General features: G+C 41.6%; 1 protein-coding gene across 1 annotated transcript in view; it reads right to left on the bottom strand.

The window, feature by feature from the left end:
• The window catches only part of KCNH5 (potassium voltage-gated channel, subfamily H (eag-related), member 5), a 154,932-nt gene that overhangs the window by 134,049 nt on the left and 8,742 nt on the right, over positions 1 to 12,141 (bottom strand). The window contains exons 2-3 of the mRNA XM_010000678.1: positions 9,328 to 9,451; positions 3,257 to 3,363 (exon numbers count right to left, since the gene is read on the bottom strand). Of these exons, the coding sequence (XP_009998980.1) occupies positions 3,257 to 3,363; positions 9,328 to 9,451 (231 nt within the window). The remainder of the gene's footprint in view (positions 1 to 3,256; positions 3,364 to 9,327; positions 9,452 to 12,141) is intronic.

Below are 12,141 nucleotides of genomic sequence, written 5' to 3'. Positions count from 1 at the left end.
CCCCCAGCCCCCACCTCCCCCATCTCCTATAACGCACCAGGGCTACAAGCTGTGCCAGGAACTGCTGGAGAGATGCCCAGAGAGAAAAAACAAAAACAAAAACATTTGGACTAGGACTACTGTGGGGAAGGTTAAAATCCACAAGAGTTCATGACAAAATTCAGCATTGCTGAACTGGGATTAAACCAGTAACTCACTAGCAGTAAATTGTAGAAGTGAGAGAGATGGGGGATTGCTTTTTGTGATCATTCCAAAGCCATTATGCTGATTACTTGATTATCTTAATTGCTAACCCAAGACAAAAGACTCTTTTCATAACTTCTAAAACAGAGTGCTGCAGCTCTCTGGAGTAATACTGTACTTGCACTTACACCTGACAACTCATTGGCACCCTTTGAAGAGCTCTGAAAATAGGGAGGCAAGAGAACCTGTCCAACAGCATGGAAAGAAATCAGAGGCAAGATGGCTACTGCTGTAGAAGAAGCAATCTGGGCAAAAGCAAACAAAGAAGTTTCCTGTTTATTACTCTCTCTATATTTTATATGTATTTTTTTTATATATGCATGCCTAACATGGCTGCTGAATAGTTGGGTGGGTGCTGCTGAGGACTATATAGGAGAGTGTGCAATAAAGCAGAAAAAAGTTGTAGCAAGTTCTCAGGTCTGAACCAGAAACCTGTTCACTTGATAAAAATGCCACGGGGGCATAAAGTCAGCAGTCATATGGGTGCTGCTGGACAACATCAGCTCTTAAAAGATCATCTCTGTGCCAAAGGAAAGAAGGATGGGAAAGCAGTCTGAAAAATCTCAAAATCTCCCTCTGGCAAAAGCATAAGGGTGAGAAAGGAAAGGTCGTGCCACATAATCAAAAGTACATGGTACCTCCAGTTTGAAAATGTAGGTGGGAGGGTGCTCTGAGAGCACTGCAAGCTTCCTGCAGGAGAAAGGAAGCAGTCAGGGTCTCTGCAGGTTATAAACCCAAGCCCTTTCACAGAGTAACTATATTTTGCAGAAATATATTCATTTATACCACAGATACTATTCTTTATTGCTTTATCTGCTCCAATATTCAACCTGAATGATAAGGAGGATAAGCAGGCAGGTTCTTGAAGAACCTTCTTCAGCAAGGCTCAGAGTATGAAAAATGGAAGCAACCCCTGAGCAAAGCAGATGCTGAACTGGAGGCAAAAGATGAGCCTAAAAGTGTTAGGAAGAGGTTGAAGTTCTGGGCTTCGGGTGATAGAAGAGAAAGCTGGCAATTGATGTCATGGATAGGAACTGACTCAAGCCTGGCAAGAAATAGGAGGAATTTTCCATTAAGTCCTTGAGTAATCCTGCATAACTTATGGAAAGTATAGGCTTGGAGATCTGGGTAAAGGTGAAGATTTTGTTAACACAACTGCAGCTCAATAAATCTCTGAAGTCTCATCAAGCTCCAGCAGGCAATCCACAACCCCAAGCAAAAAGTAACTGGCTTGTTGCAGAAAAGTCCATGCAAAGGGTTCCCTCTTTTAAATAAAATAAAAAGGAATTTAGTTCATGCTAGAGAAGGAGCTTCCAGCCCAGGTAATAAGAGAAGCCAGGGTCAGGGAGAGCACTGGGTCTGGGCAATCCTCTTTGGAAATCACATGGACACAGGGCATTGTAGTGCTTGGCACTACCACCAGTAAAAATACCCAGCACAAGTCTGTCCTGGGAAATGTTCCTAATGTGAGGGGACATCCAGGTGACCTGCACAGGAAACAGGCAGAGAAGCAGAAAATCTACAGAACAGACACATCCATATGCTGAGGAACTGAAAAGAGGTCATTTGAAGGGCTCTCCTAAGCACCTGCAGAAACAGCTGGACTTCACAGTCGCTCCTGCTCCTCCTTTTAATTAAAAAGTATTGGCTAAAATGCTCTGAACAGGCAGAGACAGAGAAATCTAAACACATTTCCTATGGTTTAAATGCACACAGAGGAAAATCTAGTCTAAAAAGGGGCAGTAGAAATAAATCATAAAACACTTGAGTTTGTTTCAAGGAGAGGAGGGATCTGGGTTGCTCTCTTCAATGTCATGAAAGGTTTATGTCAGTTTGCAGTGAAATGGGGCACTCAGACACAGTCAACTCTTTCTCAAGGCTCATCATCACCTTCCTTCAGCCACAACCTGCCCTCCAGCCTGAACCCAGCAAGGTGCTCCACACCAGCAAAGTCCACCTGGGGGGTAACCCTGCCTCAACTACTGGGCTGCAGGCAGCTGAGCCAGGAGGAAAGGTCCCCAGCCAAACTGGAGCTGCAGTCTGTAGTGGGCACGGAAAGTCAAATCAAAGAAAATACCTCTGTCAAGATTTCTCTTGCTTTGTGTTGGACTTGGCCACCAACCCAGTCAACTAGACTTGGTCTGCTCATTGTAGAGAAACCAGCTTTTCTGAAGTGCATTTCATCTGACAGTTTTGGGTTTTTCCCTTAGGAAGATGGCCTGTGCCAGTGGAGGAGGCTGCTCATCTCCACTGACAACAGCAAGAACTTCAACCACCAGCCCAGGAGAGACGTCCACAGTGCACAAGCCCACCGTGAGACCACACAACAGCACAGGTTTTGCTTAGTATGTCCTAAAATGTTGATAAACCAGAAGTGCAACCCCCATACATAGCAGGACATAAAATGTGACTGGAATGACTCATGGTTAAGAAAAACTGAAAAAAATCGTCCCTGGTTTTGGCAATCTCCTTTAAACCTAATGCCACCAAGAAGAACGGACTTAGGTCCTACGTCTCATTAAGTTACACAATTCTCTTGTTTTCTAGTTAATCCCTGGGTTAGGTACCTATTTAGTACTCTCACTGGAGCTCATACATGCTGGTTTACATGTGGCAAGAGGCACTGCTGGGAGCATCCACTCACAGCACCAAGGGTCTGAGTTCTCACTTATGAAGACATGGGGGTGTTTCCCGAGGGATGTGGGGAACCTCATTCAGGGTTTCTTTTCACTTAACCCAGTCAGTTTCCCTTGAGGGAAACAATCCTTAAAACTAAACATTTTGGAAAGAAGGAGCCAGACTAAAGACAGCAGTGAACAACTATCCTTGGAAATCTGAACACGTGTCCTGGAAAAAAAAACTTGTTTCTTGAGCTGTGGTGACCAACTCTTGTGTCTTCTCCAAATCTTGCCCCAGATTTACCAATATGTCAAAATTAAGAATTATTTTAGTCTATTATTATATTTTAAACATGAATCATCACTCCCAACACCATGCACAAACATATACATACTGTTTTTCTTGTAGAGGAGAATTTCAAAGCAGTTTGACTCATAGTTGTCAAAAGTCTGTCTGACTTTTTCAATGGTCTTCTTGTCTGTCAGTTCACCATACATAAAACTGAAAAAGAAAAAATGTTTCTCTTTTTTTCTTGGCAAGCAACAACTTTGTTACAGTCACCTTAACTGGGGTAAGCCGTGGAGATGCTATTAACTGTCATTTAGCAAAGTTCAATTATGATTTACACTTCATTTAAATATTTAATGTTACAAGGAAAACTACAATAGTAAGTAACCATGACCACCTTTTTACTGTAAATGATGGCAAATAAATCTACTGAAATGTTTCATTACTGCTTTTCTGACCAGATCTTTAAGGATATATGGTTAGAAAAAGAGAGTTAAAATGTAATCTTAACTTTGCTATTTCTTGCCACTTGACCATCCCATCTTTGCACTCTATTCCATGTGAGGCTTTCAGCTGGTGTAAGCAAACCCAACCCCCTGACCTTACTTTGGAAAGCCTTTGTAATGAAACAGCCAGGCTTTCATTGTCATTCTTCCCTGGATTAAAAATAAACGAAGACCACTCTGTGTAACTTTCCAATTACACAACTGAAGGGAAGTGGAACATGGGATAAAAGCTTTCAGACACTTGGATGAATATACTTTTAATTGATCAGACTTTTTTTTTTTCCTCCCCCATTTTCTTTGTTCACAGTTTGAGCTTCAGCTGAAACCTACAACAGGAAACCCTGAGGATATGAAAGAGAAAAGCTATCAGTGCCTCTGTGGTTTCAGTGCAGCTTCTCTTTTATTGATCAACAGACCTCCAAAGGTTCAATAAACATTTATTTTATGCCTACTGTTCTGAAAGAAACAATAAAACAGCACAGTGGTTAGTGACTCGGCAAGCATTAAAACACTCAATGAAGGCCAGACCATGAGTCTTTTCCTTACACCGCCAACCCAGGGAGGTAACGGGGCTGCGCCCAGAATAAGGTGCTGCCCAGCTTGGGTGCTGGAGGCAGATGCAGGGCATCAGAGTGACTGCACCATCAGTATGTCACTGCAGGAGCTTCTTCATGGGTAACTCAAGGAGAGCTATAGATAAATAACATGTCATAACTGCTCCCTTTGGGACAGCAATGTAATGCAGACGCCACAACGGCAACTGACGCCAGGAAAAGACTTCACCAGGGCACGAGGCTTCATTAAGGTACTGCTCATCATTAACCTACATGGCCCTCTCCAGGAAATGCCTGATGCTTATTTTCAAAGGACCTGCCATTATTTCCTGAGCTCAGCTTATAACCTTTTATACATTTATGCGTGAGATGAGTTTGATTTTTATTTTTATTTTTATTTTTTTAATCTGTGCCTTTATTAATGCACTGAAGAGGTAAGGCAGATTGCTCTCCTGTCTGCAAGACAAAATAAGAACTGGTATTTTTCACACTGTCGTGCAGTACAGTAGTGGAGGGTGTTTTTTTTCTTATCTTGAGATTTTAAACAATATTTCTCTTGCTTTCCTGAAGGAAAAAATAATGAGAATTTGTAAAACTGTTTGACTTTACATGGCCTATAATACAGAAAGATATCATAAATTAGTGTTAAAATGACAAATAGTATTTGGCGTTCAGAGTGGTGGATGATACCAGTTAGCACTGCTGAATACAATCAATCAACTTTATGTTTTTAATTAAAGGCAACTTATTATTGCAGTAAACCTGTAATACTCAAATCCAACAGTTTTCACAAATAAAGAGACATTTTAAAGGCTTGAGAAATAATACAAACTTTTTTCAGAAGGCGATTTTTAACAGCACCAAAGAAACCTCACACAGCCGCTCACTGTGTAAGTTATATAAGATCTTTGCTTATCACAGGTTTAACTTAATTTAGTCTGTCCTATTTTGTACACATGGAGAGACTCCTACTTCTTCAGTCAATCACTCTGTCTTTTTCTGCCTCATGTTTTTTGTTATTTAGTGCTTGTTGAGTGCCTTCAGTGCAAACTGTACAAGACATAAATATCAAAACCACCCTGCTACTGGGAATCTTACTACCTAGAAAATAGACTTATCAAAGAGAAACAAGACTTACTGAAATACTCAGAGAAAGGCACAATTTTAGATAATTCCCCCATCTCTGAAACAGACCATTTGTCATTTAAGATGCCTGGGCTCTGCCTCCCTTTGAAAGCATCCCTTGGCACAGAAAAGCCCTGTCTGAAGCTTTGTAACATTCTTCTGTCCTTTGTCAGGATCCACAGCAGCAGCATCAGAACAGCTCCAGGTCTGTGGTGCGTGCCAGGGCAGTATTTAACAGCTGTTTGTCAGGAATTATCCAGGATAGAGAGCAGGTGAAGCACAGAAGGAATATGATCCTGCATCCAATTTACAGCTCTCGTCCAAAAGAGCTGGATGAAAAGGCATCAGTTACAATGGACAAACATCTACCCAGGAGGAACAGCAAATACAGACACACATCAATAGCTTCAAAACTTTGCAAGTTAAAGAGCAGGCACTGTTTCTAAGCAGAACCAGTGCAGCTCCCTGGGTCCCACTGGTGTGCTCAGCAGGGTTTCTTTGCACAGCTTCAGCAGTGCAGGGAGGCCTTCTCACATGCACAAAAAGCAGGTCATGGAGGTGACATCCCAGTATCAAATCTAACTTCTTTCAAGTCCAGCACACTGTATTCAACCAAGAAAAATCCCCTTTCTTTGAACACATTGGGAATTTTTCCATTAGCTTCACTGGCACCAGGATTTCACTCACAGACTTTTTTTAACCCCACTTGTAACGGCAGCAAATCAAAACGAGGGAGAGCAGAGATGCTGCAAGTGTTTAGGTGGAAATACTACCTGTAAACAACTGATTCAGCAAGGACATCCAATTCCATGCCCTGTACAGTTGGAACTAGGCCTAGAAGCAGGTTCCCTCTTTGAGAACAAAACCAGCAACCAGCTACTCCGAACCCAGCACAAGGCTCTCAGATGCAAGGAAGGATAAGCAAAGCAAAGCCTGGAGAAAACACCAAGTGTAAAATCCCAGGGTAGGTCTACTAACCAGCCACCCAAAGGGTGCCTATTCTTTCAAAGGCTTTATGAAAATACAGAGCTTAACTGATAAGCAAAAATTTTAGAAAACAGTGATATTCTAATATTAAACAGGGTCTTCATGTTTTATAACTATTCTTTCAGCGTATTCATGAAGACACATACACATACATTGTCATGACACATACATTGGCATGACTGGGGGCAACTGGGCATGACACAAGTGTTCTTCCTGAATGCTGGATGATCTATTGGTGCACTTCCAGGCAGGGAATTTGCATGAATAATTGAAGGCTAAAGGTGTCACAACTGCAGATGCCCTGCTCCTTCTGGCCTCTCAGCTCAGTTTCACTTGGCACAGCAATGCTTCACCAGCACACAAGGTCTTCCACCTAAAACTCTCGTGCATTTTAGCACTCACTTGTACAAATTATTCTACATATCATCCCCAGATGCACATGTAACTTCGGGTGCCATATGCACCCAGAAAGAACACACTTTGTTTCCCATCATGCAATATTCCTGTAGCCTGACCCCTGGGTACTCTGTGCGTTTTATGTAGTGCCCATGAAACGAGGGAAACTGGCACTGGTACTGAGGTATTTCTAACTGATCTTCCTGCCGACGGGCACATTGTTGCTGGTTAAAAAGATGAGAGAGAAGTAAAAAAATCAAAGGAATTACTGGCTTGTCAGATGTCTAACTAATTGCTTGAGCTGGAACAAAAATCATTTGTACCTCCATTGTCCTCAGTTTGTTCACCCCCACCCCCATGATCAGTATCAGGCCATACCACCATAGGATGTAATTATGACATTTGAGCAGCCCCAGTGTAGGGTATGGAGTGGGACAAACAAAAAGAGGATATAGTGAATACTGGCTGACTACACAGGAGAAAATCATGGGTGGAAGCTGATTTCAAACTGTATCATACAGGTAGGGGCAAATGGACCAAATGTTGCTAAATTTATGAATTATCACAGTCATGATCAGTAACAACAGTAACTCAAAGCAGGGCTAGGTTTACATTGTTTCTGTCTTTTTCTTTGGTTGGATTTTTGGCACTAAAAAACTGTAAAAACAGACCCTTCCAAAACTTTTCATAAAGGTGTGGCACCGTAGCACTCTTATTCCCAAGCAGTTGCCTTAGACCAGCAAACCAAATACAAAGCAATTTTAATGTATGATGCAACATAATATGGGCATAACATGTCAAATCTGGACCGAGAGTCTGACTCAGACAATAAAATATAGATTAGCCCCAGATATCAAAAAACCTCCATTCTACTGAGTAAGCCCAAGCAAATGCACCATTGGCCTTCAAGGCTATTTTCCATTCCATACAGTGGCACAGCTCTTCATTAGAGAACAACTCCAAAGATATTGCTGTGGAAGGCTACACACTGCATGTCAGACCATGTCAAACACCTCTCCAGCTCTCCTTTAATCTGCAAAGACAGGGATGTCTCCTAAGAAGCAGCAAACATCACACTGCATATATAACTCTGCCAGCTAAGACCCAGACACAAAAGAAGCACTAGCAATGTCTTGAGTGTAGAGAGGCCTCTCCAAAATCCACAGATGGATGTAAAGAATAATGATATAAGAAAAAAAGAAAAACTCTGCTACCATTTCCATTTTCCACAATAATTCCTCCCTGAATTTGCATCTGTATGACTCACCTGTACGATCTACTTGAACGTGGTCAAAACAGGATCCTTACAAATGGTAACTAGAGCCCACCACATTCACAAAAAGCACTCAGATGGAATAACCTTTTAGTCCCCTCACTATCTGAGGCACAGGGGAATTATTATCAGAGAGGTACTGCTAAACCTTCCCCAACATTTTCCTACTACCTTTTTCCGTATTTGTACTAATTTTTACATGCACAGACTTTGCTGGCTCACAGCAAATTTACACAGTTTAATATGCAGGACGGCAGCTGCAATAAAGCTGTTTCTTTCAGCCTTGCTGAGTATATCAAGTTTGTTGCTGCTGTGTGAATGAATATTTCATCTCAGCATCACATGTCCACCTCTTCTCCACGCCCTTTTAGAGGACACCTGGCTGCACAGAGCAATCCTGGACCCCTAAGGCTTCCTTCCCTTTGGAGCCCCAAGACTTCCTCTCCATCCTGGCAGATGAAAAAAGCAATCCCACATCAGGATGTGTTGCTTTTTGGAGTAAGTGATGATGGACATCCCAGGACAGGCTCACTGGCTGCCCTGCTCCTGCTGGCTGAATCATCAGTGTTTGGTAGGACCTATCTTCAAGAAATCCCAGCTGTGGATAGGCAGCCCCCTCCTCCCAGCACCCCGGAGTTGGTCACTCCCTGAACATTTGAGAATAGCTACACAAACTTCTATCTCAACCATTCCTCAGTGCCTCCAACCCTCAGTTACTTTGCTCACACACATGCATTAGGGATTTAGTCTTTCCCCAAAGCATCTCCTTTTAAAGGATGCAGCAGACAAGGCACAGATGCATGTCTAACCATAAATCACAACCGCCTGCTCCTGAAAGACCACCCACAAAAGGAAAAAGCCATAAAGCTGCAATACTTCAAGTAAATATATCTTCAGATTCATCACTCTCAGGGGAATAAAGACGCAGGTTGCACATCACTGTGCTCTGTGTATGTGTGTAGTATCAGGGAACAATACAGGCTACAGAATAGCCCATCACTTCCTGGCATGTTAACAAGAAAATGAACAAAAACCTAGTAGAAAAAAAGCCTTTGAAATATATTACTTAAAAACCCACTCTCTTTATTGGATCATTAGCTAGAGTACATCTGTACTTACATTAGTATTATTACGGATTATATATTTCAAAGTGTTTTACCACATCCTGGATAAGTTGCTGGTTTCATTTATTTAAAGCCTGTTCCAACAGTTTATGAAAAAACATGCATTTCTTACACCAATCTTTTTTTTTTTTTTTCCCCAAAAGCCCATTGTTCTTCCCAGTAAATTATAATTTCTACAGTGGATTGAGTGGCAAGGACCAGAGCCTGCATACCTGCAAGTGCTGCTCTTCTGCATGACGTCAGCTCGATGATAGCCAGAGAGTTTACAAAAACCGTCATTACTATAAACTACGGGCCAGTCCACAATCTGGGCATTTCCCAACAAAAAACTGGATTCTGAAAAGAGAAAGGAAAAAAAAAAAAAAAAGAGAGAGAGAGAAAGGGCTGTTGTCAGTGGTAAAGTACATTTAAATCCTCCACACAGCAGATGCAGAGTTATTCATGATAGTAACTTCTGTTACTAAATTTCTGAGGGAACTGAAATCAAAACAGGCATCGGAAAAGAAATCGTGATGAAACAAATGATTCCCAGCAACATAAGTAGCTTCTTGCACCCCAAAATACTGATATAAGCACCAATGCTGTAATGGTTTAGAAAGGATTTATTCATTCACAATATCTAGGTACCACGTTTTATTTTCTTTTTGTACGTATCTTGAAATCAACCTTAAATTAACATGCAAACTGAGTTTTAAACACTGAAGCCTATGTGTGCCAAACACTGGGGATGACTCTCTTGTTTAAGACAAGGAAATGTTTTCTCCTGGCAGGTCTATTTTGCAGGACACAGTCAGCTTTCCTGGAATGAGGGACAGGGAGCGCCAGGAGCCAGTGGGGAGGGACAAGATGTGCCCATGGCATCTTGTGATGTACCACAAGCCACATCACGCCTGGGAGTGCAAACATGAAGTGACCCACATGGAAATTTGGCATGATCGGAGGCCTGAGGAGCACCAAAGGGACTTACATGTTAAAATAACACAAAACAGGTATTGAATTTGAGTGGCAGTCTATTAAAAAGGCAAATAGGTGGATTTGGCTCATCCTAGGAACATGCATCCATTGCTGTAAAAACAAAATACAAGCAGGGAGTGTTGCTCAGAGGCTGAACTCAGGTTTCAGTATCTCTTCAGTCATCTGTTCTCTCAGACAGTGCCTACAGTTTATACGCACGGACTGGCACCAACACATCATGAGTTAGTCCTAAAATAGTTTTATTCACATAGTTTGGAAAGATTCTTCCATCCCTGCTTTTAGCAAGGCGTTTCTGAAGCAGGAGATACCCATTTTGCTTAAACACAATGTTGTGGGATTTTGTGTTCATCAACACTGTAAACATTCCTGATTCTGTTTCAGAATTTTCTCACTTCGTAGAGGTTCTCAAATTGTAGTCTGTGATGATCTTCAGAGTTTTCTTTATTTTTCCTGTTAGTTTTCTATTTCATTTTGACTGCAGCTATGGAGCCAACTGGTCCTATTCACTGATGCTAAAAAGCTACCAAAACAATCACTGTTGTATAGAAACTATAGGAAACGTTCCTTTCAGCAATTCTTGTGGGGAAAAAAAAAAAAAAAAGGATATTTTTACAAATTTTCTTCATATTAGCCAATGACTTACAGACATATACTCAGATGCACACATTAATTTTCACATAAAAGTGGAACTGTTTGCATGAGTTACACACACCCTTCTCAGAGTATTTAAAACTGTGACTGGATTGTACATGATGCAAACATTATTCTGTTGAACAAGGAAAATGTATCCAAAAAAACCCAAACCCAGCATTTCTTTCTTTTCTTTGTAAAGGCATGAATTTGGAAAAAAATAATCTGGCGATTATTGGATTTTCTACAGAAAAGCAGATTAAAAACTATTTAAAAGCCAACCAATGTGACAAATGGAAGTTTAGATTTTGTGAAAACTAACACTTTTAAGCTCAAAGAATTTCTTTGAATCCATCACAAATATTCTTAAGCCTAAAGGCCAACTTTAAAAATCTGCTTTCTCACCCAAAGGGAGATGCCTTTGCTACGAGCAGCAGAAGTCATGGAGTAAAGATGGAGCATTACAACAAATCTCCCTGGCTTTTCACAGCCCTTCCTGCATCAGGGACTCAGCCCAGCTTTCCTCAGCAGACACTAACACAGGGGGCATCCCAACCGCCTGGAAACCCAATGGTTCACTGGAGCTCATCCCATTATACTGATGTTCCCCAACACCTTGCATCTTCTCCAAACTGGAAAAGGGGAGCCACCACCAGCCACAAAACCCATAGCAACCACCCTACCAACACCATATCCCAGGAGCTAGAGAGGATGAAAGGATCAGCAATTCTTAATTTCCCATCCCACAGGGAAATAACAAACATTACAAGACAACTGTGGAGCTCCCAGGAGTTTCTCCTTTGAGTTCTCTGCTGTGACTCCTTGTATCTTCTCTAACTTGTCTCTGTTTTGGAGCCAAATCTTGCTGAGCAATAGAGACTTCCAAGTTTACTCCTGATCCTCCCCTTCCCTTGATGGCCCACACTCCACCTTGGTTAGGTTCTAACAAATTTATTTTTTTTAATGAACCAAAGGACTTTTACACAACCAATCTTTTCTAAAGTATGGGCATGGAGCCTGCAAAGCCACACACCCAGGATTTCCCCCAGGGCAGGTGCCTGTGGAAGACAGACCCAAGTCCAAATCCCTTCATGGCAGAGGCAAGCTCTCCTTGCCTGCTCTAGTCTTCAACAGGTAAGAATGGTGTTTTGCACCTTCTTCAGAAGGGAAAAACAAAGGAGCAAACAAAAGGTCTGAAAATTGCAGGGTGATGAGCACAGCAAGGACACCAGCACTGGGATGTCCACAGTTGTCTTTCTGTTGGATTCAATAAACAGGAGCTATATTTTGCAAGCTAGTTTTTTTAAATAATGGCATTCCCAAGGATAATTATGTCTTAACAGAGCTTAGCTACTACTAACTGAGTAACACCAAATTCAGGCACATACAGCTACACCAGAACACCTGAATTTACTCAGTTT

Source organism: Chaetura pelagica, unplaced genomic scaffold, assembly GCF_000747805.2.
Source record: "Chaetura pelagica isolate M959 unplaced genomic scaffold, ChaPel_1.0 scaffold36, whole genome shotgun sequence".
Lineage (NCBI taxonomy): Eukaryota > Metazoa > Chordata > Aves > Apodiformes > Apodidae > Chaetura > Chaetura pelagica.
The sequence above is the reverse complement of the archived record's forward strand: the minus strand, read 5'-3'. Positions and strand labels throughout refer to the sequence as shown.